This window comes from Dipodomys merriami, unplaced genomic scaffold (assembly GCF_024711535.1).
Source record: "Dipodomys merriami isolate MVZ:Mamm:240054 unplaced genomic scaffold, mDipMer1.0.p SCAF_151, whole genome shotgun sequence".
Taxonomy (NCBI): Eukaryota; Metazoa; Chordata; class Mammalia; order Rodentia; family Heteromyidae; genus Dipodomys; species Dipodomys merriami.
This window is the reverse complement of record NW_027202838.1, coordinates 2,461,244-2,481,471: the sequence shown is the minus strand read 5'-3', so window position 1 is coordinate 2,481,471 and position 20,228 is coordinate 2,461,244. Positions and strand designations below refer to the sequence as shown.

The following is a 20,228-nucleotide window of genomic DNA, read 5'->3' as shown; positions in this document are numbered from 1 at the left end:
CTGAGCTCTCTGTGAAAGATTCAACCAGAGGAAAGCCAGTGGCCCACGCAGCAAATAAGACCAGGAGAGAGTGGGAGGTTCGTCTTCTCCACTGTCAAGGAAGGGCCTGGCCTTTCTACGCTTCCCAGGCAGCCTGGGCTCCCACCTGGTCTCTTGCTGTCTGATTTTTTACTTCCAAACCCTGTTACCCTGGATGCCTCATCTCCCCAAAAAACATACATAGACACACATGCGTGTGTGCATGCACGCACACACATACATTCTCATATTAAAAAAACATGTACACTCACTCAGACCTATGGGGTAAGACAAATAAAATAGATCTTTCTTTTCTTTCCCGTGTGTGTGTGTGTGTGTGTGTGTGTGTGTGTGTGTGTGTGTGTGTGTGTCTAGGGACATCTGGAAGAAAGGGCAGCCGAGAGGGACAGGGCAAGAAGAGAAGGGTAGAGGAAGGGGATTATAAAGATGGGAACATGAAGCCAAGCAAGGAGCAGAGAGATCCAGAGCCCAGATCTGGGCAGGGGGGGGAAGTGGAGGACTGGGGGTGGTGGTTGGGGAGTGGGAAGCCCAGCAAACTGGGCTGAGGAGGAACGGACCCCAGTGGGCAGGAAAGAGAAGATACAGACAGCTCCTGGCACAGAGCTGGCAGGGAGTCTGGTGGTTTGGGGGCCCGGTGGGGGGGGGCACCCTTGTACGGTAAGTAACTTTCTCATGCCCTGTGGTCCACCTGCTCCCAGCCTGAGTCTCTCTTACCTGGGGAAGGGCAGGGAAGTCCAAAGGCCAGTACAGTAGGGGCTGCCGTACGTCCCGGAGAAAGACTGCTGGGCTTTCTGTGTGCTCTGCAGGAAGGAGGGCTGGGCTGGGCTGACTTTTAGGCAGGAGGGGAATTCCCCAAGATGGAGGAGCATAGACACCAGACAACTCTTCAGGCCCAGCTGAGGCCCTAGCCTCTCCCTCGGGCAGAGCACAGGGTCCTTTCTTTATATATATATGTGTATATATGTGTGTGTGTGTGTGTGTGTGTGTGTGTGTGTGTGTGTGTGTGTGTGTGTGTGTGTGTGTGTGTGTGTGTGTGTGTGTGTGTGTGTGTATATATATATGTGTGTGTGTGTGTATATATATATTATTTTTTGTCAGCCTCCACCTGTCACTTCCCAGACCAGCTGTGGCTTGCCAGGAATTCCAGGGAGGGGGAGGGGAGTCCCCTGGAGAAGCACCACCGGATGCCTGGTGAGGTTTTGAGTGGACTGGGGGAAATGGACACAGAGGCCACCTGTCCTGTCCTTCTGGGTTCTCCTGAGGCTCTCCACTTCCTCCTCTGCCTAAGGTGGGGGGATTCCAGCACTCACAGGCTTGAGGAAATTGCCAGAGGTCCAGCCCACATCTTCCTGCCTTGCTCCCATCCATCCATTTCCACTGAATTCCTCCTTCTCTGCGGAGTCTCTGCAGAGAAGGCAAAACCCATGCCTTCCCTTCCTGCATGGCTGGGTTGCTTTCAGATAACAAGTGGTGCCCAGAGGACCCCTCCCCCGCCCAATCCAGGGGGCTCACCCCACTCATCTTGACTCCTTGCTGCAAAATAGGGACCATGAGCCCTGTTGTGCCTGACTTTTGCTATGGAGCTTAAAGACAAGTGTTTGGCTGGGGGCCTGTGATTCCCCCCTGTAATCCTAGCTACCCAGGAGACTGGGAGCTGAGGATCATGGGTCAAAGCCTGCCCAGGCAGGAAAGTTTGTGGGACTCTTATCTCCAATTAACCAGCAAAAGCTGGAAGTGAAGCTGTGGCTCAAATGGTAGAGCACTATTATTTTGTTTGTTGTTGTTGTTGTTTTGCCAGTCCTGGGGCTTGAACTCAGGCCCTAAGTGCTGTCCTTGAGCTCCTTTTGTTCAAGGCTAGCACTCTACCACTTGAACAACAGTGCCACCTTAGCTTTTCCTGTTTATGTGGTTCCAGGGAATCGAACCCAGGGCTTCATGCATGCTAGGCATGTACTATACCACTAAGCCACATTCCCAGCCCAATATAGCTAGGCTTGAGTGAGAAAGCTAAGGGACAGAGTCTAGGCCCTTAGTTCAGGCTCCAATATGAGAGAGACAGGGGGGTGGGGAGAGGGAGAGAATGTAAGGACTAAGAGAAACTTAAGGTCTCTTTTTTTCTTTCTTTGTTCAGAGATCCAGTCTTGAACTTGGTACCTGATGTGATCACGGATTGATCAGCGCTCTACCAACTGAAGCATGCCTCCAGTCCTCAAACCTAATGTCTCTGTTCCCTGTCCTATGCACAGATGCTGGGAAGAGGAGAGAAGGGTTGTTGTATGAGCTGGCTTCTCTTGAATTTCCTTGGATACAAACATCTTCATCTTACAGCAAGTGAGGATACAGGAATGCACAAGTCTGGGCTGGGGGTGTGCTCAGTGGACAAATCAGATCTACTTTCTTCTCAAAGCTCACAGGAGCTGGGCACTGATGGCTCATACCTCAATCTTGTTAATCAGGAGGCTGAGATCTGAGGATCCAGTACTTGAAGCCAGCCTGAGGCAGAAAAGCCTGAGACTTATCTCTAGTTAACTAGTAAAAAGCCAGAAGTGGAACTATGGCTCAAGTGGCAGAGCTCCAGACTTGAGCAAAAAAGCTAAGCAAAAGTGAGATGCCCAAAGTTCAAGTTCATTCCTGGCAGGAAAAAAAAAAACCCAAATACCAAAACCCCCATAAACAGGAAGACTGGGGCTGGGAAGGTGGCTCAGTGGTAGAGTGCTTGCCTTGCATGCATGAGGTCCTGGGTTCAATTTCTCAGCACCACATAAGCAGAAAAAGCCAGAAGTGACACTGTGGCTCAAGTGGCAGAGCTGAGGGACAGTACCGAGGCCCAGAGTTCAGGCCCCACGACTGGCAAAAAAAACACCAAAAAAAACAAAAAAAACCAGGAAGACTGTTCTATCCAGTAGAAGTAGCCACATTTGACCAATTTACTTAACTATAAAGTAATTAAAGCTGGGCGCCAGTGGCTCATGTCTATAATCCTAGCTACTCAGTAGGCTGAGATTTAATCTCAGAAGCCGGACTAGGAAGAAAAGTCCATGAGACTTTTTTTTTGTTGGTCGTGGGGCTTGAACTCTGGGCTTGGGTGCTGTCCCTGCGCTCTTCAACTCAAGGAGAGTGCTCTACCGCTTGAGCCACAGTGCCACTTCCAGTTTTCTGGTGGTTTATTGGAGATAAGAGTCTCACAGACTTTCCTGCCAGGGATGGCTTTGAACCTTGATCCTCAGATCTCAGCCTCCTGAGTAGCTAGGATTACAGGTGTGAGCCATAGCGCCTGGCTTCCATGAGACTTTTACATTTTAGCTAGAAGTGGAACTGTGGCACAAGTGGTAGATGATTTTAAATATGTATATATATATATACACACACATAATACATATTATATAATATATATATATAATAAAGGTAGCAATTCAGTTCTTCAGTAATACCAGGAATATCTATCTATCTATCTATCTATCTATCTATCTATCTATCTATCTATCTATCTATCTATCTATCTATCATCTATCTATTTATCTATTATTTAATATTGTGCCTGTCCTGGGGTTTGCACTCAGGGCCTGGGCACTATCCCTGAGCTTTTTTTTTTTCCTTCAAGGCTAGAACTCAGGGGCTGGGAAGGTGGCTCAGTGGTAGAGCGCTTGCCTTGCATGCATGAGGCCCTGGGTTCAATTCCTCAGCATCACATAAGCAGGAAAAAAAAAGCCAGAGGTGGCGCTATGGCTCAAGTGGTAGAGCACTAGCCTTGAGCTGAAGAGCTGAGGGACAGCGCCCAGGCCCAGAGTTCAAGGTCCTACAACAGGACCTGCCCCCCCCCCCCAAAAAAAAAGGCTTGAACTCTACCACTTGAGCCACAGCGCCACTTCTGGTTTTCTGGTGGTTTATTGGAGATAAGAGTCTCACAGACTTTCCTGCCCAGGTTGGCTTTGAACCGAGATCCTCAGATCTCAGCTTCCTGAGTAGCTAGGATTACAGGCGTGAGCCACTGGCGCCCGGATGACTTTTTTTTTTTTTTTTTGTCAGTGGTGGGGCTTGAACTCTGGGCCTGCACGCTGTCCCTGAGTTCTTCAGCACAAGACCAGCGCTCTTATCACTTTGAGCCACAGCGCCACTTCCGATTTTCTGAGTGGTTTATTGGAGATAAGAGTCTCACGGACTTTCCTACTCGGGCTGGCTTTGAACCGAGATTCTCAGATCTCAGCCTCCTGAGTAGCTAGGATTACAGGCGTGAGCCACTGGCACTTGATGAAAAAGTGACTTATTAACCTGAAACCTAGAAGTAGTCAAACAAGATCATATGGAAGGGGATGACATCCAAGAGAACAGAATATACACCTAGAAGAGAGAATTGATTCAGGGAACTGAAAATGGCCTTCAGCATGGGGTTTGAAACAAAGGAGAAGGAAGAATCGGCAGTGAATTTGGAGAAATGGCCAAAGCCAGGTCTCCTTAGGATCTCATGCAAGCCCTGGATGGGAAATGGGTAAGGGGGAGGCAGGTAGAAGTAGAGAGCTCACTGAATTGGATCCTCAGTTCTTCTGTGCCCTTACAGGGGATGGATGCTAGAAGGATCTAGAACAATGCATCATCTTACAGATGAGGAAGTGAAGCCTAGATCGGAAATGAGTTCTCAATGAGTAAGGCAAAAATTCCTGACTCCTGCTCCAATGTTTTTTCTCTTCACAGTTCTGATTAATGTTCTTATTTTTTTTTCTCTCTGTGTGTGTGTGTGTGTGTGTGTGTGTGTGTGTGTGTGTGTGTGCGCGCATGCGCGTGCGTGCGTGCGTGCACACGCACCAGTACTGGGGCTTGAACTCAGGAATCAAGCACTGTCCCTTAAGTTTTTCATTCAAGGCTGGGGCTTGATCACTTGAGCCACAGCGCCACTTTCAGCTTTTGGCTAGGTCACAGGAGCTAAGAATCACATCGGTTTTCCTTCCCATGCTGGTTTTAAACCAGATCTCAGATCTCAGATCTCCTGAGTAGCTAGGATTATAGGCAAGAGCCACCTATACCCAGTTTCTAGGACCATTCTTTGGATACTAATTATCACTCTCTCCCTTCTCCCTCCCTCCCCTAGGCTCTTGCCCTTGGTGCTCTGGGAACAGCACTGGACTCGTGGAAGCCATTCGATGATTATTCTGGGAACTATGAGTTATGACTTCATGGGGTTCTTCGTTCACGGATTCTGTTGAAAGCTCACCGATAACAGAAACTCATCATCATATTAGAACCAAATCTAGGGGTCAGCACATTTCTGGGGCTCCTCCACACACTTAAGGAACCAGGTTCTCTCGGGTGGGGCTGGGTGCAGAGCCCTAGATGAAGTATTTAAAAGAAATTCCAGAGTCACCCTGGAATTTACTCAGCAGACGCTGAGTTAGGCCTTCCAACTCCCAAGAGAGAGTTGACTGCTCGAATTAGCCATGGAAAAGCAGTGGGAGGTAGTGGGCGTGCTTTTTCTTGTCTGAGCATAAAAATCATTAGAAAAGTCTCATGTCAGGACTGGGAAAGGTGGCTTAGTGGTAGAGTGCTTGCCTACCATGCATGAAGCCCTGGGTTCCATTCCTCAGTACCACATACACAGAAAAAGCCAGAAGTGGTGCTGTGGCTCAAGTGGTAGAATGCTAGCCTTGAGCACAGAGAGGCTCAGGGACAGTGCCCAGCCCTGAGTTTCAAGCTCCAGGACTGGCAAAAGAAAAGGTCTCATGTCAGCTAAAAAAAAAATCTATGTGTGTGTGTGTGTGTGTGTGTGTGTGTGTGTGTGTGCACGCACATGCTGGTCTTGGGGTTTGAACTCAAGGCCTGGGTACTGTCCCCGAGTATTTTCTCAAGGCTAACCTTCTACCACTTGAGCCATAGCTCCACTTCTGGATTTTTATTTTTACTTATTTATTTTTTGGTCAGTCATGGGGCTTGAACTCTGGGCCTGGTCACTGTCCCTCAGCTCTTCAGCTCAAGGCTAGCACTCTACCACTTGAGCCACAACACCACAGATCCTCAGATCTCAGCCTCCTGAGTAGCTAGGATTACAGGCATGAGCCACCAGTGCCCGGCACTTCTGGCTTTTTGTTGGTTAATTGGCAATGAGCCTCATGACTGTCCTACCCAGGCTGGCTTTGAATCTCAAGTCTCAGATCTCAGCTTCCTGAGTAGCTAGGATTTCAGGCATGAGCCACTGGTACCCTGCTAGAAGCTACCCTTTTAGTAATGGGTTCTCATATAAGTGACCTCACACTTGTTCTTGTGTGTGTGTGTGTGTGTGCGCGTGTGTGCACCCGTGACCAAACTGGGGTTTGAACTCAGGACCTGGGCACTATCCTTGAGCTTCTTTTGCTCAAGGTTAGTGCTCCACCACTTGAGCCACAACTTTTCTTCTGGCTTTTTGGTAAGGCAGTGGAGATAAAAATCTCACAGGCTCTCATGCTCAGACTAACTTCAAAATGTGATTCTCAGATCTTAGCCTCCTGAGTAACTGGACTTACAGATGTGAGCCACTAGTGCTGTTCTTTTTTGTTTGTTTGTTTGTTCGGTCGTGGCCTGAACTCAAGGCCCAGGCGCTGTCCCTCAACTCTTCAGCTCAAGGGTAGTGCTCTACCACTTGAGCCACAGCGCCACTTCCAGCTTTTTCTGCTTATGTGGTGCCGAGGAATTGAACCCAGGGCCTCATGCATGCAAGGCAAGCGCTCTACCACTGAGCCACCTACCCAGCCCTGGTGCTGTTCTTTTTGGACCAGCAAAGTTGCCCACTCAGAACTAGGTCAGAGTCTGTGATAACAACAATCTTAGAGGAGCTCATCCTTTCCCTTCCCCCTCTGGTCCTGGATTTGAACTCAGGACCTGGATGATGTCCCGGAGCTTCTTTTGCTCAAGGCTAGCACTCTACCACTTGAGCCACAGCACCACGTCCAGCTTTTTCTCTGTATGTGTTACTGAGAAGCTGAACCCAAGGCTTCATGCATGCTAGGCAAGCACTCTACCACTAAACCATATTCTCAGCCCCATCCTTTTCTTTTTTCTGGATCACAGGGCAGTTTGCATGGCGTTATAAGAGGAAAAATGAAGCTGGGTGCCAGTGGCTCACACTTGTAATCCTAGCTACTCAGGAGATTGAGATCTGAGGATCACAGTTCAAAGCAAGCTCAGGCAGGAAAGTCCATGAGACTCTTATCTCCAATAAACCACTCAGAAAACCGGAAGTGGCACTGTGGCTCAAGTGGTAGAGCGCTTGCCTTGAGCTGAAGAGCTGAGGGACAGCGCCCAGGGCCAGAGTTCAAGCCCCACGACCCACATAAAAAAATAAAAAGGAAAAAGGAAAACTCAAGAGTTATGAAGCAGACACAAAAGGTACATGTCATGTTGTTGGCATGGGAAAAATGGGGTTCAGCAATGGGTTTTGTAAAACTGTGATTTCTAAGGAAACAGATACAGGGTGAATGTTGCAAGATATATAAATATTTTTTTTTCTTTCAAAAGAAGAGGATCCAAGAACAAATGTTGCAAGTGTGTGTTGTAAAAGGAAGTGTGCTTTTTTTTTTCCCCTTAGTGAATCTTAGACGATCCACTCTGGAACAAAGCTGATTTTCTCCAATCTTCTCACTGCAACAGGAGAAAATGAAGGCCCAGGGAAAGCAAGGCCGGTGGCCAGGAAAAGACAAAGAGTTATTGATGAAACAGAATTCCAGTTTCCTGCATCTCCTGCCCCTGTCCTGTCTCCTTCCTGGCAGGTGCGTTATCAAGTTTAACTTTTGTCCCAAGTCCAGCCTTCTAGACAGTGCCTAGGATCACAGGATGACACTAAATCTGTGTGGTTGGATCCACACCTGTCAGCTCACAGGCTGTGATCGATCGGCAGAGGGCTGGGGCGAGCTGGAGAGGAAGGGAGCCGTCTGATGATGTGGTCTAACCTCAAAAAGGGAAGCCTGGTCACCAGTGGGAATTTCCCCAGGCCTGGTCTATGCAAATGCTACACTCCAGCTGACCTGAACTCAAGGATGGGAAAGGGAGAGAGAGAAGCGAGGATCCTGGAAAAGGCCGAGAAAATAATAGAGCCTGAGAACCTTCCAAGGATCTGGCATTCAGCTAAGCTGCTCCTTGGGTGGCATCATGTAAGGCATCTTCCACAGTAGGAAAACTCGGGGGTGGGGGTGGGGGGAAGGCGGGCAGGTAGGCCATGAGCCAGTACCAAGATGCATTGTGTGTGTTCTAACTCTGGGAAGACCAAGGTGCTGACAATGCCAGCGAAGAGATTCAGGGCCTGGGCATTGGCCCTGAGCTGCTTTTTGCTCAAGACTAGCACTCTACCATTTGAGCCACAGCACCTCTCCCGGCTTTTTCTGTATATGTGGTACTGAGGAATCGAACCCAGGGCTTCATGCATGCTAGGCAAGCACTCTACCCCTAAGCCACCTTCCCAGCCCTCAGGGTTTCTTTTCTTTTCTTTTCTTTTTTGGTGCCAGTACAAGGACTTGAACTCAGGCCCTCAAAATCTCTCTTAGGTTTTTATGTTCAAGGCTGACATTCTACCACTTGAACCACAGCTCCGTTTCTGGCTTTTTGCTGGTTACTTGGAAAATGAGAATCTCATAGAACTTTGATCCTCAGCCTGCTGAGTAGCTAGGATTACAGGCATGAGTCACCAGCACCTGGCCAGGGTTTCTCTTTCTTTCTCTTTTTCTTTATTCTTTTCTTTTTGTCAGTTGTAGGGTATGAAGTAGAGGCCTGGAGCTCTTTTGCTCAAGGCTAGCACTCTATGACTTTGAGCCACAGTGCTACTTCTGGTTTTCCTGGTGATTAATTGGAGACAAGAGTCTCACAAGCTGGGCACCAGTGGCTCACACCTGTAATCCTAGCTACTCAGAAGGCAGAGATCTGAGGACCATGGTTTAAAACCAGCCCAGAAAGGAACATCTGTGAGACTCTTATCTCCAATTACCCACCAGAAAACCAGAAATGGCTCTGTGGCTCAAGTGGTAGTGTTAGCCTTGAGCTGAAGAGCTCAGGAACAGCAGCCAGGTCCAGAGTTCAAGCCCTATGACCAACCAAAAAAAAAAAAAAAAGTCTCAGGTTTTTTTTGTCCAGGCTGGCTTTGAACTGTGATCCTCAGATCTCAGCCTTGCTGAGTAGCTAGGATTACATTCATGCGCACCAGCACCCGGCCAGGGTTTCTTTTCCTATATGTCAATACTAGGACTTGAACTCTGGATATCAAAACCTCATTTAGCTTTTTTGCTCAATGCTGTGGGGCTCTACCACTTGAATCACAAACTGCACTTTCAGTGTTTTGTTAGTTATGTGGAAAATAAAGAGTCTCATGGATTTTTCTGCCCTGGCTAGGCTTGAACTTTGATCCTCAGATCTCAGCCTTGCTGAGTAGCTAGTATTACAGGTGTGACCACTCACGCCTGACTAGCTAGCAGGGTTTAATGTTTGGGTTTGCATGTCATTCACAGGGGAATTTGGTCCTGGGTCCAGTGAAAAAGCATAGAGCAGATAGTGACCTTGAGTCACCTTGAACAAATCCTAGCACTGTGGGTTTTCCAGGCTTTTGTAGGGACATTCCAAAGGCACCACTAACTCCTTCACCACCAGCTTCCAAAACATTCCCGGGATGGTAAACTGAGTGGGAATCGTCTTCTGAAGGAGAATGTCTCCTTCCAGCTTCTTTAACTTTTACTCACCCTGAGCCTGTCCTCAGGCAACCTGCCCCAAGGCCCATCTCCCTGAGCACTGCCTGGTGCCCCAGTAGATCTGGTCTCCCCAGGATAGAGTATCAAGTAGGGCAGAGCACCTCAAGGGTTTGAGGCCTACAGTCCACCTACCACAGGGCCTGGGTGTTTCTCCTTCTGTTGTAGGACTCACATATTAAGAGAAGGGTCTCTGATTTTATAGAGGTGTGTGTGATCTATTAAAAAAAATTGTACTTAGCTGGGCGTTAGTGGCTCACGCCTGTAATCCTAGCTATTCAGGGGGCTGAGATCTGAGGATCACGGTTCAAAGCCAGCTCGGGCAGGAAAGTCCATGAGACTCTTATTTCCAATTAACCACCAGAAAACCGGAAGTGGTGCTATGGCTCAAGTGGTAGAGCACTAATTAGCCTTGAGCTGAAGAGCTGAGGGACAGCAACGAGGCCCAGAGTTCAAGCCCCACAACTGACAAAACGAAAAAACATCATACCAAACCAAAATGTGAAAGTGCTGCCCATGGTTCACAGATGTAACCTCAGCTACTCAGGAGGCTGAGATCTGAGGATCACATTTCCAGGCCAGCCTGGGCAGGAAAGTCTGTGAGACAAGTCTTATCTCCGCTCAACTAAGACCCCCCCCCCCCCCCCGGGCCAAAAGCCGAAGTGGCACTGTGGCTCAAGTGGTAGATAATGCAATATGCAGAAGGGAAAAGGGAATCACAGAAATAGCACAGGACAACAGATGAACCACAGCAACACTGACACTATGTTGGACAGAGAAATTACAACTTGGGATGGGGGAAATAGGGAGGAGTAAGTGGGAGATAATGAGGGATGGGGTAACAATGATTAAGAACAAATATAATTATTGCCTTAGTTATTTAATTGTACCACCCCTGCTCATCAAATAAAAAAAAATTGCAGCTCAGGACCATGTCTAGGCCCTAAGTAGCAGCACAAAAAGCAAAGTAACAGCACAACGTACTCCAGATTGCTCTGATCATTTTTGTTGTTGTTGGTTGTGTGTCTTGAACTCTGGGCCTGGGCACTGTCCCTGAGCTCTTCAGCTCAAGGCAAGCGCTCTACCACTTGAGCCACAGTGCCACTTCCAGTTTTCTGGTGGTTAATTGGAGATAAGAGTCTCATGAACTTTCCTGCCCAGGCTGGCTTTGAACTGTGACCCTCAGATTTCAGGTACCCGGGCTTAGCTCGGATCATTTGTGTGTGACCAACAATGTGTGTTTGTGTTGTCAACATGGTACCTGTTATCAACACCATGTGTTAAGAACATCTTTTTGTTTGTTTTTGCCAGTCCTGGAGCTTGAACTCAGGGCCTGGGCACTGTCCTTGAGCCTCTCTGTGCTCAAGGCTAGTGCTCTACCACGGTGCCACTTCCAGCTTTTTCTGTGTATGTGGCACCGAGGAATCGAACCCAGGGCTTCATGCATGCTAGGCAAGCACTCTACCACTGAGCCACATTCCCAGCCCACGTTGTGGACATCTTGAGTGTGTTATCTACATCTGGCCAGTGACTATGGGTCTCCTGGCAGGCCGTGGCTTGGGATTATGACAAGCTATGAGCAAAACCTATCCTTTCTCCATTCTTCCTGTTTAATCAGACCCTCCCAGAGCAAGGTCCAACGCCCTCCTGATAGATGGCCAGGGAGGGCCTCCAACTGCAGCTGGCAATACCATGGACAGGTGGTGGTAACTTGGAAGAGGAAGGGGTGGGTTTATGCACAAAGGGAAGTACAAGTTCTAGAAGCTTCTGAGAACAGCTGCTGCCTGGGCTGCATTCCCAGACAGCTGTGGCTTGGGACTTTGTTGGTCCTTCAGTAGCTTCAAGGACAGTCCCTGGCTGGTAAAAAGGAGATGGGGGTGGGGCGTTAGCCTCACATCTTGCCTTCAAAGCTACTCCTGCCTCTGGCTTCCCTGGATTAATGTCACCTGGCTTTGTAGTTCCCTCCACCCCTCTCCTTCCTCCCCTCCTACTTCCCTTGTTTGTCCCTCCCTCCCCATGTCCTTCTCTTTTTCTAAAGTCCTCATTGGTCCACACTCAGGGCCTCTTCCTCGTTGGCTGCCAGGGTTATCTATCCTAAAGGGCGTTTCTCATGCCACACCCTGCTGCTAGCACATTCTGCAGCTCTGCATGCAGGTTAAACTCCAAGGCCCTTTCCCTGGATTCTCCTGACCTAGCCAAATGGTGTTCTCAAAAGCCCCTAGAGCAGTCCTGGCCTGCTTTGCCCAGCTCTGCTTCAGCCTTTGCCTCTGTGCAATTCCCTTGCCCCCTGCCCACCCTGTGTGTGTGTGTGTGTGTTGTCGGTCACTGGGCTTGAACTCTGGGCCTGGGCACTGTCCCTCAGCTCTTCAGCTCAAGGCGAGCACTCTACCACTTGAGCCACAGTGCCTCTTCCTGCTTTTTCTGCTTATGTGGTGCTGAGGAATCAAACCCAGGGCCTCATGCATGCAAGGCAAGCACAGCCCTGTGGGTTTTGTTGTTGTTGTTTTGTTTTTGTAGGTCCTGGGGCTCCTTTTTGCTCAAGACTAGCACTCTACCACTTTGAGCCACAGTTCCACTTCTGGTTTTCTGGTGGCTCATTGGAGATAAGAGTCTCAGGGACTTTCCTGGCTGGGCTGGCTTTGAAACCATGATTCTCAGGTCTCAGCCTCCTGAATAGCTAGGATTACAGGTGTGAGCCTCCAGTGCCTGGCCCATTACTGCTTTTTACTGTGTAAAACTCAAGACAGCTGTGTATGTATGTGTGTATGTATACCAGTACTGCAGCTTAAACTTTGGCTTGCTTGCTTGCTCATGGTGATGCTCTACTACTTACCATTCCTCTAATTTGGCGTTCTTGCTAGTCAACTGGAGATAAGAGGCTCTCAGACTTCTCTGCTTGGGCTGGCTTTAAACTGTGATCCTTAGAGCTCAGCTTCCTGAATAGTATTATTAGGTGTAAGCCAGCTCAAGTCAGCTTTTGAAGTCCCTCTCCATTTTCTAGTCTGGCCTCCACACTTACTGTAAGTACCCCAGTACTGTAAGTAACTTACCCCAGTAAGTGTGCACTTGATTATATTTTGTCTAAAACCTTTCTTCCACCTTTGGATGCTGGTGTCTCACATCTACTAGCTACTGAGGAGGCTGAGATCTGAGGATCATGGTTTAAAGCCAGCCTAAGCAGGAAAGTCTATGTGATTCTTTTATTTATTTATTTGGTCAGTCATGGGGCTTGAACTCTGGGCCTGGCTGCTGTCCCTGAGCTCTTTAGTTCAAGGCTAGCACTCTACCACTTGAGCCACAGCGCCATTTCTGGTTTTCTGGTGATTAACTGGAGATAGAGTCTCACAGTCTTTCCTGCCCGGGTTGGCTTTGAACCATGATCCTCAGATCTTAGCCTCCTGAGTAGCTAGGATTACAGGTGTGAGCCACTAGTGCCTGGCCGGTGCTTCCACTGCAGAAGTGGTCTGTACCAGTTTCCTGATGGGCGACTGAGGTGAGAATCTGAGGCCCCATCAAGGCTGATAAGTTCCCAGCCTCCCACTTTGACACCGTCAGCGGCTGCAGCTTCTGCTTTCTCTTTCCTTTTTGTGTTCTAGCCCCCACCACTTCTCCTCCTTGAACTTGGGCCATAGACACAAGCTTCTGTGTCATTCTGGAGAGATCCCAACAGGGATCTGCTTAAAGACCAAAACTCTCAGGGCTCACGTGGTTGGCACCTAGCATGGTGCCCCTGGGGGCATCTACAAGCATGGGCTCACACATGAATGGGTATCTCTAACTTGGGATAATGGCGACTCTTCCCTCTGTTCCAAGTCCAAGGAAAACACGGGCTGCACTGCAGACACCCAGATGTGAACCACTGGGTCATCCCAATGTTCTCCCAACAGCTGATCTTCCTGCTTGTGTGGTTTATTCCCTCCCTCCCTTCAACTCCTTTATGGTTGGTCGTGGGGTTTGAACTTAGGTCCTGGGAACTGTCCCTGAGCTCCTTTTGCTCAAGGCTAGCGCTTTTTTTTTTTTTTTTTTTTGGGTCAGTTGTGGGGCTTGAACTCTGGGCCTGCGTGGCACTGTCCCTCAGCTCTTCAGTTCAAGGCTAGCGCTCTACCATTTGAGCCACAGTGCCACTTCTGGTTTTCTGGTGGTTTACTGGGGATCAGAGTCCCATGGTCTTTTCTGCCCAGGCTGGCTTTGAACCATGATCCTCAGATCTTAGCCTCCTGAGTAGCTAGGATTACAGCATGAACCAAAGGCAACTGGCCACTCTACCATTTTAAGCCACAGCTCCACTTCTGATTTTCTGGTGGTTAATTGGAGATAAGAGTCTCAAGGACTTTTTCCCCTGGCTGGCTTCAAGCTGTGATCCTCAGGCCTCAGCCTCCTGAGTAGTTAGGATTACAGGCGAGCCACTGGTACCCAGCCTTGTTTTCTCTTTCTTTCTTCCCTTTCCTTCCTCCCTTGCTCCCTCCTTTCCTCTCTTCCTCCCTTCCTCTCGTTCTTCTGCCAGTCCTGGTGTTTGACTGAGGGACTGGATACTCTCTCTTGGACTTTTCACTCAAGGCTGGTACTCTACCACTTGAGCCACATCTCCACTTGTCTTTTTGGCTGGTTAATTAGAGATCATTGGCTCATGGACTTTCCTGCCTGCCCAGACTGGCTTCAAACTCAGATCCTCATCAGCCTCCCTAAGTACCTTGCATAACAGGTGTGAGCCACCAGCTCCCAGCTTGCCTATGGTTTTTCTCAAATAATGTGGCTGGATGCATACCTACCTTCCCCCAAGAAACATCAAAGGTTTCCTAGGGCTGTAAGAGACTCCTGTTTCTATGGCAACTATTTCCACCTACAAAGTCTCCTCCTACTGAGTAATCCCAGGATGCAAGCACAGTAACTGAAGGTGAAGTGCAAGTCACATTAGAATGGAATGAGAAGGGCTGGGTCTACGTTGTTCTCAATTCTGGTTCTCAGGCCTCCTCTTCACCATTCCCTGAGCCTCTTGGGGGGGTCTCCTCCTACCCCTCTGATTCTAGTGCTCTGAGCTCCAAATTTCTATATACTTTATTATATACTTTATTATTTTTGCAGGACAGGGGCTTAAACACAGGGACTTGTGCTTGCTGGATGCTCTACCACTCACACCACAGCCCTAGTCTTTTGTGGCGTGACTTTATTTTTCAGATAGGATATTATTTTTTACCTGGGCTAGCCTATACCTCCATCTTCCCAATTTCTACCTCCCAAGGAGCCAAGATTAAATGGCATGAGCTGCCATGCCCAACTTTGCCATTATAATTAGTATTTATTTATTTTGCCAGTCCTGGGGCTTGAACTCAGGGCCTGGGCATTGTCCCTGGACTTCTTTTGCTCAAGGCTAGCACTCTACTGCTTGAGCCATGGCAACACTTCTGTTTTTTTCTGTTTATGTGGTACTGAGGAATCGAACCCATGGCTTCATGCATACATTCCCACATTCCCAGCCCCTATAGTTAGTATTTTAAAGCACCATTCTTTGGAGTGTCTGTAATCTGTAGCTGACCAATTAGATCAAAGTTATAGAGCAGAGAGAGGAAGTGATAAGGAACTGCAGTCAGGCCCACTTGCTTATCAGTAATCTTCATGCAGTGGAAACTTTGGCCTCGCCTCCCCAAACTGATCAAATCTGTACCCTTGAGGGGGTCAAAAGAGGAAGTGTGGGGTTGGCGGTAATGAGTGCACATCACACAGATGGGTGTCCGGGCTTAGGCAAGTGTGTACTGTTCCGTGGGATTCCCAGAAACATCAGGAAAAACTCAGGGCCAGTGCCAGTGGTTCACACCTGTAATTCTAGCTACTCAGGAGGCTGAGATCGGAGGATCGTGGTTCAGAGCCAGCCCAGGCAGTCAAGTCCCGGAGACTCCGATGTCCAGTTAACCACTAGGAAAGTGGAAGTGGCACTGGGGCTCCAAGTGGTAGAGTGCCAGCCTTGAGCGGGGAAAAAAGCTCAGGAACAGCACCCAGGCCCTGAAATCAAGCCTCGTGACTTACAAAAAGCCAACATTGTATGGTCTCTTATTCTGTAGTGATTTAAGACTGAACGGAAAGGGTCAGAAAGCAAGTGTGTGTGTTGGATGCAAGCTAGATAGACCCAGGCATCCCAACTGGTGCTGGTCCAGCACTTTACACGACTAAGTGGACAAGTGGGCTGGGGGAGGGCTTGGGTTCCCGCACACATTTCTCCCCCCTTCCGCCCCCAGCACATTCATTTGGCACCCGCCATTCAACACACACACACACACACACACACACACACACACACACACACACACACACACACACACACACACACACACACACACACACACACACACACACACACACACACACACACACACCACTGGGTTTCAAGCAGAGGCTTTGGTATTTGGGGGATTCGACAAAGTCCAAATCAGAGAAGTGGGGGGGGGGTGTGGTGAGGGACAGAATCTGAGGGAGGGTGAAGAGGGGATACAGGGAAGTGGAGGTGGATGAGACAGGATGGTTCCTGTTTATCTGCCCAGCTAGGATGGGGGTGTGAGGGGGTGGAGGGGGGACTGTGCTGGGCCCATAGGAATGGCAACTTTTCCTGAGCACCGGGTGAGGAGCAGGGACCCCACCTGCACCCCATTTTCCACCAGCGCTCCTTGCTTAGTCTCTGTAGTTGGAACGGCGGCTTGGTCATGGGGACTACCAACTGTTTCTTGGCAGAGAAACCCCACCCACCACAGCTTGGTGGTCCTAGTCCTCACCACCACAGAGAGCCAGCAAGGCCTTCAGGAAATCTCCAGAGGTGTCACCCTGGCAGGGACAGAAACAGAACAAGAATGAGTGAAAAGAGTCCTTGCCTTAACACCCCATCCTAGCGACCATCGGCGTGAACATCTCCACGCGTCTCAGTCACCCACACTAAGACCAGAGAGAGATGCTCCTGACACACAACTGTGACCTGGGCACCAAAGCTCACTGGATCGGACCCGGGTAGAACTGGGACACCACTGCCTCCTTTTCTTCAGCAACTCACTCGTTCTACCCCGCCCTCCACATCTAACAGGACCTGCAAGGTTCAGATCCTGGAGCCAGCAGTGGCTGCTATTGTATGGGGACTTGAACTCAGGACCTTGCGCTTGCTCACGTACTGCTGTGCCTCTAGTCTAGCCTTTTGATGGTTAATTACAGTTGAAATAGTGTAGACTTTTCTGCCTGAGCTGGCTTCAACCCTTGAACCTCCAGGCCTCAGACTCCTAAGTAGCTAGGATTCCAGGGGTGAGCCACTGGTGCCTGGCCTCTAATCACTGTTTGTTTGTTTGTTTATTGTTTTTGCTAGTCTCAGGGCTTGAAATCAGAGCCTGGCACTGTTTTTGAGCTTCTTTTGCTCAAGGCTACCACTCTACCACAGGATTCATGGCACCACTTCCGGCTCTTTCTCTGTATGTGGAACCCAGGACTTCATGCATGCTAGGCAAGCACTCTACCACTAAGCCACATTCCCAGTCCTCTTTTTTTTTTTTCCTGTTTTTTGGGCCGGGGGCCTGAACTCTGGGCCTGGGCGCTGTCCCTCAGCTCTTCAGCTCAAGTCTAGTCAAGTCTAGTGGTCTACCACTTGAGTACCCCTTCCAGTTTTCTGGTGGTTCATTGGAGATAAGAGTCTCATGGATGTTCCTGCTCAGGCTGGCTTTGAACCATGATCCTCAGATGTCAGCCTCCTGAATAGCTAGGATGACAGGCATGAGCCACCAGCGCCCAGCTTGTGTGGGCTTCACCCTTGCATTGTTTGTTTGATTTCACACTCTCTGACCTGATTGGCCTGGGCTACCATTCTCCTATTTGGGGGGTGATCTCCATCACGGAGGTGATAAGCATGCACTACTGTAACCAGCTATTGTGTTTCCCTGTAGAGGGAATGACAGATGTGCACTACTATACTGAGCCACCGGATGAGATGGGAGCCCCCCATCTCATTATGCCCAGACTCTCCTCAGAAAAGACCCTCCTGAATGAGTTCTCCTTACCTCAATGGCTTGGTGGAGTGACTTGTCATATTTCTCAATGAATTCCCGCCGGATATTGAGCAGGTCGATCTCACTCCGGGACACCATGACCCTGGTGAGGGTCTTCTCATCTGTGCCAGCACCCTAGTGGAGTTCAGACAAGAGGGAGACACAAGGCAGGAGACACAGAGCTGGGTCATACAAGAAGTAGAAGGTGTCTCTATTTTCCCCCAGTAGTCCTGACCCTACCAAAGCCATCCCCCAGAGGGACGACCAACTATCTGGAAAGACAAGAAAGGACCATATCAATTGACTAGTATTCCCGCTAAAACTCAGGCCCAATGGGAACCTCAGAACGTAACCTAGGGTCCTTGTGATTTACTCAGATGAAGTTTGTAGTAGATGAGAGTGTGCCTTCTTAGTTACTAAGTGCTGTCGTTTTTTTAAGAAGAGAGGAAGCTGAGCATAGAAGTGCATGCCTGTAATCCCAGCATTCAGCAAGTAGACTAGTCAGTGAACGGAGAGCTGTAGGGGGCAGACTGGACTATATAGAGATATACAACGGATTATTGTTGAGGGTAGAGCACAGATGGAGTGATCTAGTCACAAGAGTGAACTCTAGGGACTTCTGGTAACCACTAGAAGTAGGGGGGTAATTCCTCCTTTGGAACCTCTAGAAAGAACCAATCGCAAAATGCTTCACTTTGGATTTCTAGTCCCCAGAACTACGAGCGATAAAGTCTCTGTTGCCACTTGATTTGTTATGGCAGGAAACAAACACAGGGTCCAAGGAGCAGGTATTGGGCGTAGATGGAGGAGGCAAAGCAAGTTTCTCAGCCTTCATGTTTGAGGCCAGACATTCTTTATAATTAGCAGCTGTGCAATGAAATCTCCCCCCGTCCCTCAGTACTGGGCTACTTAAACCATGCTCTTGGCACATCTCCCTCCCCCTTTTTTTGCTTTAGTTTATTTCAGACAGGGACTCATGCTTTTGCCCAAGCTGGCCTCAGACCACAATCTTCCCAAGGTATATAGGAATATACCACCATGCCCGGCTTATTATAGGGTTATTTATCAACTCTCTCTCCCGACCAGATGTCAACTCTCCAAGTTGTGACAACTGAAAATATGACTGGACACTGCCAAATATGCCTTGGGAGCAGAGCACAATCACTTCTGACAGTTGGCAGATGCTGACACTTGACAGGAGAGAGGGCACAGCGGCCAGAGAAGTCCTGATCTGGGAGATGACGCCTATCTGTGTCTGGGTGCATGAAAAGTCAGTGCTGGGAGGGAAAAGAAGGAACAGGCCACTCGCCTTACCTTCATGGACTTGTAAAGCTTGTCGGCAAAGAAGAGAGGCTTGTTCTTGACACTCTGAACTGGTGAGAAGAGAGGAACACAGGGAATTTGGTTGTGTGCTGGGGCTCTGGGCATTCCCCCAACTTCCCCAGAGTCTGGAGAACAGTGCCACCCTCAGGTCAGACTGGGGAATGACACCATCATCACTCCCCTCTGCAGTCTTACTTCCTCCCTAAACCTGGCTCTTAACAGGGCTGCAACTGGGCTTGCAGGTAGGGTACTTGCAGCTGACCAAGGTCAGGAGAGGTTTCAGAGGGCACTCACTCCTGGTTAGTGTCAAGAGTCTCAAGGGCATCAATATGAGCGATGTGTGTTGAAACCCACTTTAGAGACTTGGGTTCTATAGACATTCGGAGCAGAGGTTCTCAAAAGTGTGGTTGGCACCCAGCCAACAGCATCTGCAGCGCCTGTGACCCTGACAGGAGTGCTAACGCTCATGCCTCACCCCAGATGTACTGACCCCTGCAACTCTGGTGGCAGGCAGCCTATCATCCCGGTGGGCTTGATCCGGGTCTTCACACTGAAAACCCTGCCTGGGTGCGGATAACTTGTCATCCAGCCATGGTAGGAAAAGTCTGTGATTCTCACTTCTCCAATTACCCACTAAAAAGCCAGAAGTGGAGGTGTGGCAGCACCCATTACCTGAGTTCAAGCCCCAGGACTGGCATTAAAAAAATAAAAGTATGACTCAAGCACTGGTGGCTCATGCCTGTAAATCCTAGCTACTCAGGAGGCTGAGATCTGAGGATCATGGTTTGAAGCCAGCCCAGGCAGGAAAGGCTGTGTGACTCTTATCTCCAATGAACCACTGAAAAAGCCAGAAGGGGGGCTGTGGCTCAAGTGCTGGGTAGCCTTGAACACCAAAGCTGAGGAACAAGCACCCAGGCCCTGAGTTGAAGCCCCAGGACTGGCACCAAAATGTTTTTTAAAAAGTATGTGCATTAATGCGACACATTGTATCAAAAATGAAGTCACAAAGCAATAGTAACTAATACTAATAAAAATGAGTTCAGAGCTGGGAGCCTGTAGCTCATACCTGTAATCCCAGCTACCTGGGAGGCTGAGATCTGAGGATTGTGGCCTATGCAGAAAAATCTGTGAGATTCTTTATCTCTACTTAGCCACTGGAAAACCAGAA

The 20,228-nt window shown here is 49.0% G+C and overlaps 1 protein-coding gene across 2 annotated transcripts in view; it reads right to left on the bottom strand.

The window, feature by feature from the left end:
- Positions 1 to 16,103: 16,103 nt before the first annotated feature.
- Anxa6 (annexin A6) overlaps positions 16,104 to 20,228 on the bottom strand; it is a 47,777-nt gene continuing 43,652 nt past the window's right edge. For both annotated transcript variants that reach the window (XM_070022682.1, XM_070022683.1), the window contains 3 exons: positions 19,052 to 19,110; positions 17,750 to 17,872; positions 16,104 to 16,538 (listed from right to left, as the gene is read on the bottom strand). In XM_070022682.1, the coding sequence (XP_069878783.1) occupies positions 16,479 to 16,538; positions 17,750 to 17,872; positions 19,052 to 19,110 (242 nt within the window). In that variant the 3' untranslated portion in view covers positions 16,104 to 16,478. The remainder of the gene's footprint in view (positions 16,539 to 17,749; positions 17,873 to 19,051; positions 19,111 to 20,228) is intronic.